This window comes from Nannospalax galili, unplaced genomic scaffold (assembly GCF_000622305.1).
Source record: "Nannospalax galili isolate Female #2095 unplaced genomic scaffold, S.galili_v1.0 scaffold1750, whole genome shotgun sequence".
In the NCBI taxonomy this organism is placed as follows: domain Eukaryota; kingdom Metazoa; phylum Chordata; class Mammalia; order Rodentia; family Spalacidae; genus Nannospalax; species Nannospalax galili.
The window spans coordinates 294,961-316,192 of record NW_008329031.1 but is presented as its reverse complement, the minus strand read 5'-3'; the positions used below and the strand labels follow the sequence as shown (position 1 = coordinate 316,192).

The window sequence follows — 21,232 nt, the reverse complement described above, 5'->3', positions numbered from 1 at the left end:
GAGGAGAAGAAGAGGAGGAGAAGGAGAAGGAGGAGGCGAAGAGGAGGAGAAGGAGAAGGAGAAGGGAGAGGAGAAGGAGAAGGAGAAGAGGAAGAGGAAGAAGAAGAAGTCACCTCAAGCAAGACATCTGGTCTGGGGGCCCTGAATGGCAGGCCAAAAAGTTTGACTGTTTTATAGGTGCAGGGAAGTGCTGCTGGGGTTCCCATGAGGTTCACTTTGGCACCTTCATCTTTCATGAACTACTTGTTCCATTTTCATTTCTATAATAACCAAGACATGGTGTGTGTTACACTACAGAAATGGAAGAGCTTTATTCAATACATTACCCGAATTGTTGACAGGAAAACAGTTCTGGGCTCTGAATGGCTATGACCTTCAGCGAGGTTACCCCAAGGATATATCAAGCTATGGCTTCCCAAGCACTGTCCAAGCAATTGACGCAGCTGTTTCCTACAGAGGCAAGACATACTTCTTTGTAAACAACCAAGTCTGGAGGTAAGAAAACAATGCTTTCAAATTAAAAATTGAAATCTGTTTCGTTGTCCTGTAAACAAACCATTAACAATCTGACATCTGAAGGTTTTTAACCTACATGGTCTTTGACAGATTAGTGAGGATATAATCTTTATCAAAAGACAATGTTGCCTTTGACTTTTCAAATTTTCATTTTTATCATATTAAATTTTCAAATTTTCATTTTTATCATACACGCACATAAACATTCTGAGGATTCTGTAGCATGAACTCATTCACATGAGGCACCGCAGTAGGAAATAAGGAAAGAAGTAGATTGATTCTTATTTATGAGTGGAGTTCTGACATTCTCAAATGAATATTTGCCACATGGTTTACAGAATTTGATGCATGAGAAGAAGTTATTAAAACATGAAAGCAAAAGGGGGCTTATCTGTGGGGGATAAAGGACAGTAACAAACGAACAAAGTACAATGGTACATGTTATGAAATGTCACAATGAAGCCCACTATTTTGCATGCTGTCTAAAATATTAAAAATTATGAACTTATTTACATTTATGTACATATACACACATCTATGCTTAATTTGCCAAGGAAGTAGAATATTTAGAAAATAGAAGATCTCATTTGGGCAATAATCCCATATCAGCAATCATAATCCTGTTTTAGAATCAGTGGCATTCATGTGTTTTATAAAGAAGTTTGGGTCCTTAGGTAGAGAAACTAATCATTCTCAATCTCAGTCAATAGGATATTGTAAAGACTGAATGAGAAAACTGTCTGAGGGTACTTTGTAACATACACACAGTTAAATGAAAGCTATTACTTTAGTCTATATAGGATTTCAATCCTGTGACATTTGTTCATGGTAGATATGACAACCAAAGACGATCCATGGACCCAGGTTATCCCAAAAGCACACCCAGCACCTTCCCAGGAATAAACTGTAGAGTCGATGCCGTTTTCCTGCAAGACTGTAAGTAGGAAAAATTGACAAATTTGCTTAAAATTTTAAAATAGCACATTTGCTTTTATTATATTTGGTCAGGGATGGGAGCTTATTTGAAGATATCTCAGATCTTCTATAAGCTAATTTGACAAACTTTCTTTTTATAGCCTTCTTCCTTTTCTTCAGTGGACCGAGATACTACGCATTTAATCTCAATACTCACAGAGTCACTGGAGTTGCAAGAAGCAACTTATGGCTTAACTGTAGACAGCGTTGAAGCAAAGCCAAATATCCCTGCATCTATTTTATGAATAAATGGAAATGCAGATTGCGTGTTCACCATATGTGCCCTTCACACTGTTCTCAAGTCTAATTCTGCAGGCATCCTCAGAGAACAGGTGTCTGTAATTCTCCACTCCTGGCCGAGGCTGATTCAGTTCACTAACATTCCAGTCCTGCTTAGGGAACACATCACAAAGAGAAGGGAAGCAAGTCCTTTTGTCATCTCTGTCCACCATTTTATTATCTGCTTATCTGACTTCTAAAGTTCACTGTTTTGTTACTTCCTTATCTGACTTCAAGTATTCCTGTTTCTTTAAATACAGCTTAAATGTACATATAATTTAGCACTGAATTATGGCTATACTTAAGGGTTATTAACAACATAGAGAATATCCCCTTGTCTTTACCAAAAAATGTGGTGCTATTTCCCCCTTTGGAAATAAACATGGAGGATATATATTGTGAGTTGAATTGTGCCCTTCTCCCTGCCAATAAAAAAAATATGGTGGAATCTTAGTCCCAGATGTTTATTTGGAACCAAAGTATTTGCAGATATAATTAAATATGTAAAGGTAACAAGATGGCATTATGTAGGATTAGGGAGGACCCTAAGCCCATATATGTGTCCTTATAAAAGGGGGAGAGGCCTGGGGATACAGCTCGGTGATTAAAAAAAACAAACAAACAAACAAAAAAACACTTGCCTAGCACTCAGGAGACATAGGTTTGATCCAGAGGAAGACAGACAGACAGACATAGCCACCATACAGAAATGGAGACAGAAACTGGACTGATGGATCTACAAGTCAGAGAATGCCAGAAATTGCCAGGCAGTGGAAGCTGGGTAGAGGCCAAGAATCTTCTATCCCCTTCAGGGAGGAGATCCGCCCTGAGATACTTGCTGATTTTGCACTTCTGCCTTCCAGCACCGTTCTTCTGCTTCATAAAAATGTGTGCTACTTTGTAAGAAACGCCCTAGAAAATCAACACAGTGCATCTGCACTTAAGATACTTAGGGATGGAGCTCAGAGGGAGAGCACTTGACTAGCAAGCATAAGCTCCTAGGTTCACTCTCTGGTACTGGAAAAAAAAAAAAAACCACCCAGAATCATCAACTTGGGAGTGATTGACACCTGTTCTTGACAAGATGCCAAAGTAGAGCCCCTGCTTAGTACACCGGGCATCTCCCAGGGCAGCAGCAGAACAGGAAGGTTCCTCTTCCTCGCTCCTCCTTCCTGCTCTCTTCTTTGAGAGGCAAAATAAATGGGCCAGCTGGAGCTCTTGTACTTCCAGGGGTACTTGAAAGGGCACACTCTACAGACATGGGTTCGCTGCACAAAGAGAACAGTGCTGGGCATGAATTTCAGTACCAATCAAGCTAAGCTTCCATACATAAATTTACTAATGGTTCTTTTCTGTTAACAGCTTAAGGACTTATGGACCCACAGTGTCTTTGATCCAAATTGCCTTTTCACCTTCCTCAGTGGTGTGCACCTTTAACCCCAGACATTATACTATTAATGTCTTTGTGGGTCCATAAGTCCAGACATCAAAATCATTATACTATCATATTTGCAGATATTAGAATATAACACAGCTTATGACACAGTAAACATGAAGTGTTAAATGTATTTCTCAAAAGTGTATTCTATGTTCATTTTTCATTAAAGTTTATAAACCCCACAGATAATCAGCATGCCATCTTGTTCTGATGCAAACTATGAGTTTGAAATAAAGATTGTTTCAGATGTCTGATTTGTGATCTGTTTATGAAATACCAGCATGTGGCCCACACAAAGCACACAAAGGAGCAGCACCCTTGAGATGAAGAGTGGCCCTCCATTCCCTTGTCAGAATTATTATACTATTGAACTTTTAATAACTGTGCCACAGATTGTGAAACATTTATTCAAATCATGACCTCAAAAATTCACTTAGGCATGTCAGCGCATTATTTTCAACTTATTTTACAAGAATATAAAACAAAGGCTGGAGAGATGGCTCAGTGGTCATAGAACACCTTATGCCAGAGCTGAAACATTCTCCATCATTTCCAGCACTCGCTGGGAGATGATTGTCTCTGGGGATGTTTCCTCCCCTACACATCTGGGCTCATCATACTGACCTGGCAACTTTGTCACTTCGAGGGCAGGAAACACAAAGTCTCTCACACTGTGCACGAGTTGGACTTCATCACAGGAAGGTGGTATGCTGGGGAGCTGTGATGAAGAACACTAAGGACATCTTCTACATTTGCTACTGGAAGATTGAGATGACAGAAAATCAGAGAAGCTCACTCTGGAGAAACTTAGCAGTCAGAGAAAAGATCTGCAGATGAAGGAGCTGAAGAAACCTGGACATGGCCAGGAATGCCAGCTGGTTCCTCTCACTCCTCCCCTGCGGCTTCACGGCGTGTCACTGCACCCAGCTAAGGCTGCACAACCTTCCTCACAGCTCAATGCCATGTATCTAGTTGCTAGCCAAAGTGTGTAAATTGACTCTTGTGTGGCATTTCTCAAACAAGACTAAGAATTGCCTTTTCGGGTGCCTTGGTGGTATGCACCTTTAATCCCAGCATTTGAGAGGCAGAAACAGGCCAATCTCTGTGAGATGGAGGCCAGCATGGTCTACAGAGTGAGTTCCAAGCCAGCTGGGACTACTGAGAGACCTTGTCTTAAAAATAAATAAATAAATAAATAAATAAAAGAATTGTCTTTTTCTTCCTTTCGTGTTGCCTTTAATGCAGACTCGGTGGCTAGATCTTGGAACACCACACAGACCATGAGGCCCTCTAATAGACAGAGTAACAAAGTAGATACTGCCTCGATCCGTGATGACGTGGAGTCATCGTAGAAGCCCTGGACCACCAAGCCTGGGTTGCTTTTATATGGGGAAATAGTAAATTTTAGTTTTATTAAGTACCTGCTATTGTAGAATTTTCTGTTGCATTAAATCAACTCTCATTCTGATGAATACATCACATGGAAGGCCTGGGGCCAATCCCACCTCCTACAGGGAAGAGCTCCAACTCACCAGCCCCACCCTTGCACATAAGAGCTTCCAGGCAGTTTTCTTTCCCCTCTGTCCCAAACAGATTGCACAACACATTGTCACCAAACATTGGAAGAAAGATCACAAAAAAACAGGAACCAACCAAGGAAGTTTGAAGAAGCAGAGATGATCCTGGGAGTGAAAGAAAATGTCAGAATAAAGAATTTCAACTTTATCATCCTCAAAAACACAGTATATTGCAGCAACAATAAAAAAATTTTAAATGAAAAAGTAAATATAGTTACTCAGAGAACTATAAAGTACTCTTCAAAATTAAAGTTATAAGGCTAAGGAGACGCTCGGTGTGTAGAACACTTGCTGTGAAAGTATGAGAACTGAGCTCGGATTGCTAAAGCCTATGTAAAAGCCAGACCCCATCGGCACACCATTCTGTAATCCCAGAGCTCCTATAGCGAGAGGGGAGATGGAAACAGGAACTCCAGGGGGACTCTCACAGGCCAGCTAGCCTGACGTACATGCAATCAGCAAAAGACCCTACCTCACAGGGGTGGAAGGCAAGGACTGACACCTGAGGCTGTTCTCCTCTACCTACACATGTGCACTATGGTACAAGTGCACACACAGATCATACATGCACACATTATATATACATCGTATATACACATCATACACACATATTGTGGTGATTTCAGTGAATGTCCCCTCATAGGCCCCAAGTATTTAGACACTTGGTCCTCAGTTTGTGGCTCTCTTTGGGGAGGGTCGTGGAACCTTTAGGAGGTGTGGCCATGCTGGAGGAAGCCTGTCATTGGGTCGAGCTTGGAGAGCTCTTAAGCCTTGCTGGGTTTCCTGTCTGTTTCCTGTGCCTGCTTGAGGATGTGAGCTCTCAGCTTTCTCATCTGACCCTCTCTGCTGCCATACCCCCGCTCCCTTGCCATGATGCATTTTTGCCCTTCTGGACTCTTCTTTTAATAAGTTCTCTGGGTCATGATGTTTTATTACAGCAACAGAAAAGTAACTAATACACACATTGCCGGTGCCAGCCGGACTTAGACGAACAGCACCTGAAAGGGGGAGTGAGGATGAAAGAAAAAAAAGAGACAGAGAAAGGACACTTGGGAGGACTGTCAGTAGGGACTGCAGCCCCGGGTTATTTCAGCTCAGCCTTCTTACACAGCAGAACCTCAGATAATCACAGTTCACTTAGCTCAATGAGCTTCAACAGCTCTTCTTTCCCACCTTTATCTGAGGGTCAAGGAACGGTCAAATACTTGTAGTGAATTCCACCAATTAACCATCTTCCCTAAATTATCAGCACATTCCTCCTGACTTGACAGAAAATTCAGTGCTTGTGTGTAAAACACAAACCCTTGAGTCAAGGTGAAAGGTCATAAAGTAAATAAGCAAGTCTGCCACAGCTCAATGTACATAATGGCTGTGCTTATATTAATAGCTCCCAACAACACATCACACACATACATCATCCACACACATCATACATATATACCATATGCACAAACCATACACACATATACATATCATATACACACATCGACATATACCATAAACAACATACATAATAAACACACATCATACATATACCATACACACATCATACACACACATCATATACACACACCATGCACACACATCACACACACACATCACACACACACATCACACACACACATCACACACACACACACACACACACAGATATGATGGTTGGAATAAATAATAGGTGAACCAGAAAGTGAGGTTGGTCGGTGTGGTGGTTTGGTCGGTGTGGTGGTTTGAGTAGCTGTCCTGCATAGACTCGACAATTTGGCCTTGGTGGGTGGCACTGTTTGCAGAGGTCTAGGTGGTATCACATTGCTGGAGGAAGCATGTCACTGGGGTGGGCTTTGGGAGGTCACAAGCCTCATTCCCACTTCCAGTTCCTCTCTCTGCTTCCTGTGCCTGCTTGAAGATGTGAGAGCTCAACTCTCTGCTCTGGAGGCCTCCTGGCATGCTTCCTCAGCTACGATGGACTCTGGAACCATAAGCCAACCAAGCTCTTCTTTCCATAAGTTGCCTTGGTCATGGTGCTTTATCACAGCAACAGAAAAGTAACTAGTACAGTAGGAAACATTTTAAAAGACATGTTAGAAACAAAAACTCAATCCAGGAAATTCAATAAATGCATATCCCAGAAACAGAAAATGAAATGATCAGAAGAAATTGTAAAAGAATATTGGATGCCAGGTTTGGTGGCGCACGCCTTTAATCCCAGCACTCAGGAGGCAGAGGCAAGCGGATCTCTGAGTTCAAGGCCAGCCTGGTCTACACAGCAAGTTCCAAGACAGCTGGGGCTAAAGGAAGACCATGTTTCAAAAAGACCAGGAAAAAAAGAAGAAAAAATAATATTGGAAATTTACTTCCAATCCCAGTCACCAAAACAAATATGCCCGCTTCCTACCCATGACAAGAACAGCCACACTGAAGCATTGCTAACGGTTATGAAACTTTGTAATAACCAGGTAAAGAGAAATTTTCCTTTTTTTTTTAATTATCAAGAACCAGGATGGTGGCATCTCAGCAGCAGCTTGATGGAAAACATGGGGTCAGTGCTGTCAGCACTGTGGGAACTTTAATCTCAGCTGAAATTCAGCATTCAGCCACACTCTCAGTCGAGTGTGAGGAATGAATAAAAGGCATTCATGGGCATGAGAAGGTTCGGGTTTTTTTTTTTTTTTTGCATTCTTCCTTAGAAACTTATGAAAGGTATACCCCCATTGAGACAAGGGAGCCAGTTTAGAAACAGATAGAAAAGTTAAATCCAGGAACAGGGACCTAACAGAGTCACAGGAATTCTCTAGTGGATGACAGATAACAGCTTCATGACAGAAGACTGGAGAAGACCAGGCAAGCATCTCAAAGGAGTGACTTCAAAGGGCAAGCTGTACTTCTAGACTTCTCGTCAAGCTTATATACATATTTTAAGAAAGGATTCAGAGTTCTACTGGATAATTTGGGGAATTCACAAATTAAACCAATTCCACTGTCAACTTCAAAGACAAAAGTTATACAGGAAAGAATCATAGTTTACTGTCTCTCTCATAAATATCTTCATAGTCATAATTACAAAATGTTAATTTAAAAAACGTTGCCATAACCAAACTTGGAACACAGAGGAGGAAGTGAGTGACCTGACCTTGAAACTGCCTGTCCCAGTGCAAGCTGTGTTATCACATGAAGCCTCTGGGCCACAGACCCCAGCAGCAGTCTCCCTGTCTTTTAACCCTTCTAGTGTTGTGATGGCTTAGCATGTGGTTCTCTAATTGACTGAACTGAGAAGCACCTAGGAGATCAATAATACACATGTCAAAGTGTGTTTATAAAACTAGAAAGAGGAAGAGGAAGGCCTCTTGCACAACATTCTCCTCCCTCCTGCCTCTGTTTCTCTGTGTGCGTGTCTCTATGTGTTCTCTCTCCCTCCCTCCCTCTCTCCTACCTGCCACAAGGTGAGCATTGCTTTCCGCACCCTTTCACCATGATAGGCCCCCTCATCACGCCCAAGAAACAGCAGAGCTAGCCAATTATAGACTAAAGCCCCTGAAACCATAAGTCAAAGTCAATGTTTCCTCTCTTAAGTTATACTCTCAAGTATTCTGTCACAATGACAAAAAGTCTAACACAAGGATGTGCACCCTTTTGACACTAGGCTGGATGTTGCTGTCTACAAATGCGCTGGAGCCCATTCATACCTACCCTGGGAAGCACGCAGCCCAAGGCTGCAGGGCGGACACCCCTGGACAGACACATCAGTCTTTATAATCTGCACTGTGCATTTGTGCCTATATTAGCCTCTGCATGAGTCTGAACTCATCAGTATGATTGCATTCAGAGTGGAGTAGCTGGTGTTTGATAAGCATTTGTGGTTTACTTTAGTAAACATATTCCTGATTCAATTGTCTTTTCATAGTATCACACTACCAAGATATTTTATGGTTTCCTTCCAAAGAAAATTCTTTCACAATTCACAACAATTTACATGCTGAAAACACTACCAACTTTGCAAAGAGAAAACTTGGAGTCTTGCTACATAATATATTCAGTTCAAAAGTTTACAATGTGGTTGATCCTGATTGCAAAATTAAGTCCATCTAAGAGGGAAAAAAAAAGTTATGACACACTTCATGGCAAGTGTCCTTTGCTGTTATTAATTAAATTATGACACAAGCCAATTCATGCCACGTCTTACTCTTTACTTTCTAAATCCCATGCAAACAGGAACAAGCTTTAACTGAAGAGAAAGAGGATGAAGTGCTTTCTGCCTCTATTTTTTCTTTTTCTAACACTTTCTTCCGCATTTCCCGCAGACCGAAAAGGGGGAAATGATGCAAACCAGCAGCTGGCCCAGGTACTGTCTCTACGATGCTATTAGCAGCTAGCAAGAAGAACGGTCCTTTTAGGGCTTCTCTTGGGATCTGCTCAGAACAATGCAGTACTTTTCATTTTTCCTAAGGACACAAACTGGATAAGGGGTGAGAGTCAAGGGTGGAGCCCGAGAACAGGACTTGCTATAGCTCTAAGCAATGGTCACCGAGGCCAGCAATAGCAAGATAAGAAAAGAGGCAGCTTACTAGAATGGAGAGCTCCAGGAACACATTTCAAGGCCTCCAGAAACACTCAACCTACAATTTGGAACACCTTGTGCATACGTAAATGTGTATATATGTATATGTCTATATGTATATATACATATGTGTATAGATATGTATATGTGTATGTAGATATTAAAAGTACAAGGCTTTACCCCCCATTAAACTTGTACTATCCCATAATGCCCCTTTACCCAATTTGAAACTTGAAAGGGGATCATGAGAGGGAGGAGGAAGTCTTGAGGGAATTGGGAAGTAGAGAACTTAAGGAATACTTTGAAACATGCAAGTAGATGTTAGGACTAACTAGGGAGGTGAGGGAACTAGCCGGCCGGGGGGGAGAAACAGTGGAGGAAGACAGTTTGTGGAGGAGAATGAACAGGAACAAACTACAGTCACATATATGTATACATATCATGACTAATCCCATTGCTTTGTATTCTAACCTAGAAACTTAATAAAGGAAAAGGTTTTTTAAGTAAGAACAGAATATGACTTTAGTAACCCCTTTGAAAGTCCAGGTAATTTGTCATATTTGGTTAAATCACATAAATTTGCAAAATAGATAATTACCTATTATCTCTTCTAAAATTTGTTTCAAAAAACAATCCAAATGAAAGAATCAGCAAAAATCTGTGAGCTGTGTCATCACTGAACAAGCAGATGAAGTTTTGTGCCCTTTGGGGGAGGTTGGTGTTTTATGGGCTGTATGGTTTGGCTGCTCTGGTCACCTATAAATAACTGAGTCTTGGCATCGAAGGACAGGGTGTGTTTCTTCGCTCCTCTGCGTTCTCCCTTTCTTTCCCTTGCTGTTTATTTCCTTGCTGTTTATTTCCTTCTTATCTCCCTACCGCCAAAGATTTCAGGCTACTGCTTCATTTTGAGGTAAGTACTGGCTCTCTGGTAGTCTGTGCTTACTCTTGTCTTTTTGGTCAGGTGTATCTCAACAAGTTCTACTCTCTTGAGATAGAAGGGAGTCATCTTGTCCAAAGCAAAAATGGGAGTCTCTTAGATGGCAAAATTCGGGAAATGCAGGCATTTTTTGGATTGACAGTGACTGGAAAACTGGATTCAAACACTATTGAGATCATGAAGATGCCCAGGTGCGGCGTGCCCGACGTGGGGCAGTATGGTTACACTCTCCCTGGGTGGAGGAAACACAGCCTTACATACAGGTAATGCTTCTGCCAACTTATGTCATCTCGCCTCTTTAAACACTGATCTCCAAGAAGCAATCAGAGCGACTCCTCTGACTGAGTTCTCCCATATCCCTGCCGCATTTTGTGCATTCCATCAATCCTCACGACAGACCTGTGATTCAGGCAGCATTACACCTGCAACTTTGGACAGAAAGCAGCTGAATTGGTGGGTTATTTCCTGTGGGCAGAGTTGCACAGGGGATTGGCCCCAGCAGATAGACTCCAGTCTCTAGGCTCTGCCTGCCCTGAGCGCAGGACCAGAAGCAATGCTACCTGCCTGTAAGGGCTCTGTAGATGTGATGGAGTCTATGCAAAGACAATTGGAAGAATGAGAGAGAGAGAAAGAGAAAGAGAGAGAGAAAGAGAGAGAGAGAACAAGAGAGGAGCAGAGGGGGCATACATGTGTTAGAGCTGATGAATCTCAACTCTTGGGTGGGTCCCTTGTGAATAAGAGTTTGCCTCAGATATCTGAAGGATAATGGGATTGGCTCGCTGCCCCCAAAGAAGATGGCCTGTCACCCCATTCTGAAAACAGAGTCATTGATCTTGATAACTACTCTACAGCCTTTTTGATAGCTCTTCCTCTTACTGAATCAAACATAAACATGAGATTATCGCTGCCCCACTCAGGGTACGATCTTAGGGAAGTCATTAAACCTCTCTGAAATGCCTGTTTTTAAATGTTACATTCATAGTACCTAATTCTCAGGGAATAAAAGAACTGACCTAGTGTCCTCGTGGGCTTTGACTGTCAACTTGGCACAGTTGAAGGATTTCCCAAGATCAAATTGGTCTACAGGCAAGCAAGTCTGTGAGGGATTGTCTTGATTACTATTTGATGCAAGAGGGTACAGCCCACTGTGGGGGGCACCATTCTCTGGGTATGTGGTTTTGGGTGGTATAAGAAAACTAGCTGAGCATGAACCCACGATGGAGCCAGCACGCAGTGTTCCTTCATGGATTTTGCTTCAGGTTCCTCCATGGTTCCTGCTCCGGCTTTCCTCAGTCATGAACTGTAATGTGGAAGCATAAGCCAAATAAACCCTTTTCTCCACAAGTTGCTTTTGGCCAAAGTGTTTTATCACAGCAACAGAAAGCAAACTAGAACAGTTAGCGTATGTAAAATTACTTCATCTAAATAAAGCAATATGCAAATGTAAGAAAATAGGACAATGCCAAAAGTTACTTCAGTCATTGACTAGTAGGCTACAGATGATTTTGTAGCATGCATGTACATATAGACAGTATAACTATAATTGCTGTATTTTTGTTAATTTTCAGAATAATGAACTACACTCCGGATATGGCACGAGCTGATGTGGATGATGCCATTCAGAAAGCTCTAGAAGTGTGGAGCAAGGTGACTCCACTGACGTTCAGCAAGATTTCCAGGGGGATTGCAGACATCATGATTGCCTTCAGGACTCGAGGTAAGGGTTGAAGTGGGAGAGCAGTGTGGCCACCTTCTTCTCAGGTGTGAGGAACCTGACCTCTCTCCTCCTTGATTGTATCTCAGTCCATGGTTGGTGTCCTCGCTACTTCGATGGTCCCTTGGGAGTTCTCGGCCATGCCTTTCCTCCTGGTCTGGGTCTGGGTGGTGACACTCACTTTGATGAAGATGAAAAATGGACAACAAGAGATGGAGAAGGTGAATATAATTTCCTCTAGGAGAAAAATTGTGTTAAAGAATCTCTGCAAAAAAAAAAATCGCTGTTTCCAAGATGACATTAGTAAAGTGTTTAGTATTTATTCAGATAGCTGTGCTTGGGAAGACTTATCCACACCATGCTTTTCAGTGTTGCTAGTCCTTGTGTGGAAACAGCCTTCATCATTTATTCATGTGCTCGTTTATATATCCATAGTGCCTGTAGGTCCATGTGTATGCAAAGCAATGCAAGGTGTGTTGTATGGACCCCAAGGAGATGCTTGAAAAGTTCCAGCCTTTCAGATATTCATGATCCCGTGTGATGTATAAAGCCTTAATCCACATTCTCTCACTATACAAGGCTATGTGTTGTACCAGTGTTTGAAGTCATTTACTTACAGCTTGAGGCTTGAAAGAAGTCCCTGGGGAGGTGGAAATTTTAAAGAATACTTTGTGAGTTCATGGTCCATACAGGATCAATTTAAAAGCATGGTCTTTCTCTAACTCTTCCCCATCTGCAAAGGAATTAGACCCTAGTTCTTTTATTTGACCTATTTCTTCAAACAAACAAGGTGATTTTATTTTTTAATGGGCCTCTCTGCCACTATATATATATATATGTTACTTTTCAAACAAAACCCAAAATTTCTCATAGTAACGTGTACACTAAACAAAGCAGCAGCTTGGCGGGTTCTCTTGTTTCGTCCATCTTTTTGTCACTGTTGCTGGCATAACACTTTGGAGTCTGGGGTCTGGCCTCCAGGGTCCCAGGAAAGTACAGGTTGTGGCTCTCCAGATGGGTAACACACAAAGCTTCAGATCACTCCTGACCCTGTGACTGCACACCGCCCCCTTGGGTCTGTTTTATAGTTTCTGTAAATTGGCCACTCTCTGCTCACCTGAAGCTCTTCTCCCAAGTACGGATGAGACTGGGAGAGAGGTCAGCATCGTTGAGCTTCAGGCAACAGGGAGAGCCTGGGGTGAGCTACAGCCACTGCCACAGGAGTTCACATCACAGATGGACAAGAAGATAAAGGAAGAACACTGTACGCAGGCAACTGAGACGTGGGGTAAACCGTCTACTGGGTGTCTTCTGCTGAGACATACATTTCTTTGGTTTTGGTCTTGATCTTAAGCCAGTATAGATATGCTTAGTCAGTTATAGGAAATAGCCTAAGCACTTGCCAAACTTGGGATTGGCAGCCCCTGCTCCACCAGGCTTTACTTTCATATCCAGAGACAGAGATTGAAGATTTCAGCACCTTATTATCCTTAACCAATATTCAGTGTTAATTAATATTACCCTCATTGCTTCAAGCCTTCTGCCAAAGAAGATGTTATTAAAAAGCCCAGAGTTGTAGCCCATGGGTTGGCAAAACTTGCTTTTACAATGTAGAGGATAAATATAGCCCCTCAACTAAGTTCTGAGTGGGCAGTTCAAAAGGAGTTGTCTTATGATCACTTTATTACATTTCCTCAGCATAGCAGAGGGTGTGGGGAGAAAGAATACACTGAGAAGTGGAGTACAGGGGCTGGGGCTGTAGCTCAGTTGGTAGAGAGCTTGCTTAGGATGCACAAAGCCCTGGGTTCTGTCCCCAAGCACTGTAGAAAGTGAGTGTGGCAGTGTACACCTGTAATCCTAGCACCTGGGAGACAGAGGCAGGAGCTTTCAGGAGTTCAAGGTCATCCTCAGCTACATAATGAATGCAAGGCCAGTCTAGGATATATGAGACGCTGTCTCAAAAGAAAAATGGAAAGGAATGAAAGTCTAGACACAGACATTAGAAAGAGCCCAGCAGAGATGAGGGAAAACATGATCCAAAGTGACTAGCTCAGAGAACATGGAAAGAAAACATGAGGTTGGAAAGAAGGCAGGAATTGGAGCACAGAGGGCTGTGTGATGGGTCTGAGGCTAGGACTAGATTGTGGAGGTCTGGGTAAGGAGCTGGGACTTCATCATATGGCTGACAGAGGATCTCACAACAGTATAATGATGAGCAATACCATCATACAAAGTCAAGCAGCAACCAAAAACAGGTGGCTTCACTTTCTGAAAAATAATGCCATCCCTTTCTATGTTGTTTTGTTTTGTTTTTGAGGCAGGGTCTCACTGCCTGGTCTCCCTGGCTGGCCTAGAACTCCACATGTAGACCAGGCTGACCTCTAACTCACGGAGATCTGCCTGCTTTTGCCTTGCAAGTGCTAGGATTAAAGGTGTGCACCACTATACTACATTAAACAATAAACAATTTCTGAGTCACTGGTCTCCAGCTATCTGCCTAGTGAGTTAAATTTCTCCATGATGTACTAAAATAGTGCCCAGAGAAGTACAGTACAAAAATCAGCTGCTACATAGCAAGACTTTCCTTCCTTCCATGTAGCTACTTTCTAGCCTCAGAAGCAACCCTCCCATCTACCTCTCTGTCTCGTATGTTCCAAGCTTTCTCTCTCTCTCTCTCTCTCTCTCTCTCTCTCTCTCTCTCTCTCTCTCTCTCAGAACCCAGGGCCTTGTACATGCTCTACCACAGAGCTACATTCCCAGAAACCACTCTTTGTTTGATCAACTCACATACTCCTGTTTTCTGTTTTTCTTAAGGATTCAACTTGTTTCTCGTGGCTGCTCATGAATTTGGTCATTCTCTGGGGCTTTCTCACTCAAGTGATCAGACAGCCTTGATGTTCCCAAATTATGCCTCCCTGGATCCTAACAAATATCCACTGTCTCCGGATGATATCAGTGGAATCCAGTCCATCTATGGTGAGCACCATTATAGAGCTGAATGTATGGAAACTCAAAAGGAAGCTACTCAGAAAGGAAATTGAGAATATCACTTCTTGAAATATCATGAAGCAAGCTTCCACTTAAGTAAGATCCTCGTGTGGACATATTTCCTAGCACCTTCTTAATTCACTGTGGTATTTATTTTCTCATTGAAGGAAGTCTACCAAAGGTACCCCACAAGCCAAAGAGAACCCCTGTACCTCACGCCTGTGACCCTGACTTGACTTTGGATGCTATCACCACTTTCCGAGGAGAAATAATGTTCTTTAAAGGCAGGTAAACCCACTCCCTTGGCAAACTCAAACTCCTTATGAAGATTTTCCTCTTCAAGGCAATTGGGGCTCAACAAGGGATCCTGGCAACTGTGAGGGTCCAGCTGTTTACATCACATTTTATAACTTCATGTGCTACTGTAATGTTTTACCATGTGTGCATACCTTATACTTTTTTGGTAAATTAATCTTAAATGTTTAAAAGCAATTTTTTATTTTCTATAAAAAAGTAAAGTCAAGTCTACAATGGTTTCTTGGCCAAAATTAACACACTAATCCTAAGGGGATCTTCAACTCATCTTATAGCTGAACTTAAGCCTACTGTTAAACTTTTGGGAATTTTGTAAATCAGTTCACATCTGCCAAACTTTCCAGGGTGGATTCACACCCTGGAAATCAGCAAATACTGAATATCAAGTCTCTCTCTGCCTGAAGAGCTTAAGCATGTATCAGCACAATGTGAAAACCCTACATACTTTTTTGTTTTACAGGGTCTCACTATGTAACCATGACTGGCCTGGAACTCTGCTATGTAGACCAGGCTGGCCTCAAATCACAGAGACCCACCTGCCTCTGCCTCCCAAGTACTGGGATGAAAGGCCACCACGCCAGCCCACTGACCACTTCCTACTGAGGCACTAGCTGAGTGATGGTTGCAGCAGCAAGACTCTTCTTTCACTGTATATAACTTACTGGGCTTAGCTCGGCATTGATAGTCACTTACATATACCATGGCTGTATTTTCAGAGCACAGCATCAGGACATACACCATTTGGCAAGGATATGGGGCAAAAATAAAACTTTTGAAATAGGACTCCTTTGACCCAGCACTGTCCAACACTGAAACTATATGGCTCCCTTCTGTACTCTGACCAGCAGAGACTGACAGACCACCTGTGACAGGTTCAGAGGAGAACCACTGGTTAGAGGAGAGGCGTGGAAGGTAGGGACTTCCCCAGTGTCATCTGCACATTCAGAATTTTAGATCCAGAAAGGAAATTCTGAGGAAATGCCAATGATATTTCTTCATTCCCGTAAACATCAGCCTCTAAAGTCCTTCTCTAGAGGGCTGGTGAAACTATACAGTGGGTAAAGGTGCTTGCCACCAAGCCTGATGACCTGAGTTCAATCCCTGGGGCCCACATGGTAGAAAAGAGAGCCAACTCCCCTCTACTTGTTTTCTGATCTCTACACACATTCAGTGGCACATGTATACACACACATACAATAAATTAAAATTTTAAGCTCCTCTTAGAATGTTTAATGTTGGCTTACACTGTTAGGATTTTCTGCAAAAGAGGCTCCCAAGCACTCAGAACTGTTGCATAAGATCTCTGTGGGTGGCTTGTCACTCTAAGACAGAAAGGGTGGACACGCAGGCATGTCCTGAGCAAGTCCAAAAGCGAGAAGCAAACTCACAATGATCTAAATTTTCTGGGGGAAATTGTGCTAATTCTCTACATGATTTAGGGAAGATACCAGTCAGTTCAAAGAAAGACAAGCCACAAGCCTAAGGGGATCAGGGGACAAAATGCTTGTCACATAAGTGTAAGGACCAGATTTCAGATCCCAGCACCCACACAAAAGCTGAGTAAGTGTGGCAGTCTGTGTGTAACCCCAGCACACAGGAGGCAGAGGCAGGACATCCCTGCAGCAAACTGATATCTAGACTAACCAGAATCAGGAGCTGTGCGTTCAGCAAGAGACCCAGCCTCAGAAAAGTAGAGAGCAACTGGGGAGATACCCAGTGACAACCTCTGGCCTCACATGCATGAGCACACGTGAGATGTGTGCATGCACACATGCATACACACATATGCCCATGTACATGCAAACATACACACATGCATACCACAAGTACATATATGTGTCCCCTCCAAAAAAATACAAGCCTAAGATTGCAACATGTTGATCGATACAGACACATGGGCGACATTTGTAAAGCATTTGTTGTTTTAACACAGCCACTTCTGGAGGGTTTACTGTGAGCTCGCTGATGTGGAATTTGAGCTAATTCCTTCATTCTGGCCATCTCTGCCAACTGATCTACAAGCTGCTTATGAAAGTCCCAGAGACAAGGTCCTGGTTTTTAAAGGTAAGCATGCCTGTCACAGCTCCTCTTCTTCCTCTTGCCTAAATAGGACAGTGAGCATTTTAGTGCAGAGAATATAATCCTCATTCATGAGCTGAAGGACAGGACTTCTGCTCTGAAGTTAGGTTCTGGTTATAAATGATGATGAGTCAGGAGACTCTCTGTACCGTGAAGACCACCACTATCCCAACTGCACTGGGACTAAAAAAATCTATATGATAAAAAACTATGAGTCCATTTTGTTCTTTTATGCTCCCTTTTTACAGTATTGCTATATTTAGCAAATAAAAATAAGGGTTGCTATAAATTTCAATAAACAACAAGAATTTTTAGCATACATATGATTCTTGTGGTATTTTAGATATGCTTATTCCAAAAGTTAGTCATTATTTGACATTTAAATTTAACTGGTATCACATTTGATCTAAACAACTTTACTTTTTACATAAATGTCATTAGACTACCAGCCTTTGAGAACACTTGGGGCTGAAATCTGGAGAATGTGTTCAAAGATTCTTGACAAGAATCTGGAGAATGTGTTCAAAGATTTAAGTTACTCAGAAGGAACAGTAAGGTGAAACCGATGGTAAGATTCTACATTCGACACACAGGAGGGTGCAGCCACCTGGGTATCTAGTCACAGTACACAGGATTTGTATATAGTACCAATGATATGGGCAGCCAAAGAACAGAGGCTGAAACTGGGCTTCCAGCCATTCTCAAACTCCTTGAGTCATCTATTCTCCCTGGAAGGTGCAGATCAGAAGACAATCCCTTTTTCTCTTCCTAGAGGAAAATTTCTGGGCAATCAGAGGGTACGCTGTCTTGCCGGATTATCCCAAATCCATTCATACACTTGGCTTTCCAAGATACGTGAAGAAAATTGATGCAGCTGTCTATGACCATGACACACAAAAAACCTACTTCTTTTCAGGCATTTGGTACTGGAGGTGAGCACATAGACCACTAAGGCCATCGTCTTCTCAGGGAGGACATTATCCACCACAGCACCACTTTGACACAGATAACCATAAAGCAAATCTGTAGTCTTTGAGTGAATTGTGTTGAAGGCAATCTCAGATATATGACATTTACCAGAGTAAGATGTTTTAATGAGTCCAGTTATCTTTCCCCAATTTAAATAAAATAAGATAAAAAATAAATCTATTAATGCCAATTAAATGCAATGGCAGAAGCAAAGCCAGTCAAAATCTAGGAAAGCTCAGGGCTGTGCCCACAGCTTATTCTAACAATTCCTCAGGGTAGTGCCACTCTGGAAAATGGTGTGGCCTTTTCTTCGTTTTGTTATTGGTGCTGCTGTTGTTGTTGTGTGGCATTGGAAAACAAATCCAGGGCCTTGTGCATGCTGAGTAAGTCTCCTACTACATAGCCACATGCTTAGCTCCCTGATTGTTGTTTTTTAAGATTCTTTAAATAGAGGCTAAGGAGATGATGCCATCTCCTCTGGCCGACAAAATGACTGGGGAGACAGCAAAGGGTTTTCTTTACAAGTGTGAAGACCTGAATTCAATCCCCAGAACCCACAAGAGCTGGGTAGGAGGCATCCCCCAACACACACATATATAAACACACACAAGGGATATGATCCAACCAAGCATAATGTTTTAGTCATTGATTCTATTAGTTTCCTTTTGCCTGGCCTGCTTAGCCCACATAACCCTGCTTGACTTTAAGCAGGGAAACAGAGGATTAAATTCTCCCAACAGAAATCAAGAAGTCAAGTAGAAGCCTTTGAAATCTCTGCTTGTAGGTATGATGAGATGGCCCAGGCCATGGACAGAGGGTACCCACAGAGGATAGTGAAGTACTTTCCAGGAATTGGTCTCCGCGTGGATGCAGTCTTCCAGCATAAAGGTCAGTGTCAGTAGTACTGCTGTCAAGGTGCTTGGGAGCCTGCACTGACTGCAAAACAAGACGGCATGTAGATGTCAGCATTTTGAGCTTAGTGTCATTTTACGACTCTCAAGTGCATACACAGATTAATAAACATTGACTCTGCAGACATTATCACAAACTGAATCGGGAGGTGTCGAACTAGACTCTGTGATTTCAAATCTATGTGAAAAGCACCAAATTTAGTTTTAGTCAATTGTGGATCTAGGATGCTCCCTAAAAGACACCCCTAAAGTGTGAAAGATGACTAAGCACATGAAGTCAATGATTCTTGAACTTTAATATACTTGTATCTGTGTGCATATATACATTATATACATATATATATATAGTTTAACATACATAGCTTGGGGTTCGTGTATGAGAAAATTATGTATTTCAAGTATCTGAGGGTTATGGGAGAGACCCAGAAATCTGAGATTTTAGAAGAACATTTAATAACTAATTTTTTTTCATTGGTTGGTTGGGGTTTTGTCATTACTGCTGCCTTGTTTAATTTTGGTGTTTTGTGGTTCCAGGGATTGAACAGAGGGCCCCCACATGCTAAGTGAATGCTCTACCACTGAGCTGCACCCCAGTCCAGAACCTTTGGCAATTTAATGCACAAAGTCCACCAACTATATTTTCAAAGACAATGACATAGACCATGAAATAATACTTTTAAAAAAATTAGGGCTGGTAAGTAGCTCAGTGTAAAGGTGCTGGCCACATACACCTGAAGTTTGATTCTGAGATCCCACATAAAGGTTGATGGAAAGAACTGAGCACACAGAGTTGTCCTCTGACCTCCACATGCTCATCATGGCCCACGCAAACACATTACACACACACATACACTAAATAATAATAATAATAATAATAATAATAATAATAATAATTTTGGGGAAGCCTTTTTGAGCCAAGGTCTCCCTGTAGCCCCAGTTGTCCTGGAACTCGCTTTGTAGACCAGTTTAGACCCATTTATCTTGAGTGGCACCATTCATTATCACCATGACACCTAGAGCAGAACCTCAAAACTTGAACTAGGTAAACATGCATCAGCTTTATGGAAATGAGAATGTAGCTGAGGGAACTATGTTAGGGCCCAAGGCCAAACCCAGAGTCCCTTCACCCTCTGCCCCTCCAGGTGCCGTGTTGGAACCTACTTTGAGAACCTGTATCTGGCTACTAAGGTCACAAACCCTCTGAAACTTGTGCTTGGCTTCTTCTTCAATGAAACAAAAACAATACGATTTCCCATAGAGTAACACAAAAGCAAAATGTATCTATATAATTCCACAAGTATCTTTTTTTCTCTATGATGTTACTAGATTCTACATTCATATAATCCAGGGAACCACTATGCACTTACATCAGGTAACTAATCATGCCCTTCTGTTTCTAGGATTCTTCTATTTCTTCCGAGGATCAAAACAATTTGAATATGATATTACGGCAAAGAATGTTACCCGAGTGATGAGAATCAATACTTGGTTCCAATGTAAAGAACCACTACGCTCAACATTAGACTTCAGAACCAAGGAGAAAGCACATTCCAGAGGAGTAGGGATGTTACATCATCAGCCTGCAAGCTTGTTTCTTTTCATTATCATTCACGTGCTGACAAAAGTATAGAGTTACCAATTAATTCATACACCTAAATAAACCCCAAGAAATATTTTAACCTGAACTCTGCCTCAAAGGAGAATAAAACCACTCTCGAACACTGAGTTGTTGATACTACTTATGTGTCTACTGAGTAAGTCAACAAGTTTAAGCTACTTGACTCTTCCAACAGGTTGCTTATTAAGTATAAACAAAATATCTAACTGAACTTTAAGCCTATTTCATGCTTTGTGAACTTGGGAAACTAAGACATGTCTTAAAACAAAATGCTAAAAACAATTATTAAAACACTCTTCAGCATTCCATCTCATCTAGTCCTTTGGAGTCCAACTGATAAGCCTAATAAAACTGTATCCTTCAT

The 21,232-nt window shown here is 41.9% G+C and overlaps 2 protein-coding genes across 2 annotated transcripts in view; both read left to right on the top strand.

Annotated features, from left to right (window-relative positions):
- Mmp8 (matrix metallopeptidase 8) overlaps positions 1–2,149 on the top strand; it is a 16,143-nt gene extending 13,994 nt beyond the window's left edge. The window contains exons 8-10 of the mRNA XM_008830071.2: positions 342–495; positions 1,349–1,452; positions 1,593–2,149. Coding sequence (XP_008828293.1) covers positions 342–495; positions 1,349–1,452; positions 1,593–1,702 — 368 coding nt within the window. The 3' untranslated portion in view covers positions 1,703–2,149. The remainder of the gene's footprint in view (positions 1–341; positions 496–1,348; positions 1,453–1,592) is intronic.
- Positions 2,150–9,019: 6,870 nt separating this feature from the next.
- Mmp27 (matrix metallopeptidase 27) lies at positions 9,020–20,880 on the top strand. Its single transcript, XM_008829908.1, has 10 exons — positions 9,020–9,121; positions 10,299–10,537; positions 11,843–11,991; positions 12,078–12,209; positions 14,803–14,964; positions 15,144–15,264; positions 17,225–17,355; positions 18,143–18,302; positions 19,124–19,227; positions 20,651–20,880. The coding sequence occupies exons 1-10, from the start codon at positions 9,020–9,022 to the stop codon at positions 20,878–20,880; spliced, it is 1,530 nt and encodes a 509-aa protein (XP_008828130.1).
- The last annotated feature ends 352 nt before the right edge of the window (positions 20,881–21,232 follow it).

What these genes read in the sequence shown, in the direction of transcription:
- Mmp27 (XM_008829908.1), top strand. Translation starts at nt 9,020, where the DNA reads ATGAAGTGCTTTCTGCCTCTATTTTTTCTTTTTCTAACACTTTCTTCC. An exon ending in GACAACAAGAGATGGAGAAG is followed by an intron (nt 12,210 to 14,802) that starts GTGAATATAATT and finishes GTTTTTCTTAAG; the next exon opens with GATTCAACTTGTTTCTCGTG. An exon ending in TCAGGCATTTGGTACTGGAG is followed by an intron (nt 18,303 to 19,123) that starts GTGAGCACATAG and finishes CTCTGCTTGTAG; the next exon opens with GTATGATGAGATGGCCCAGG.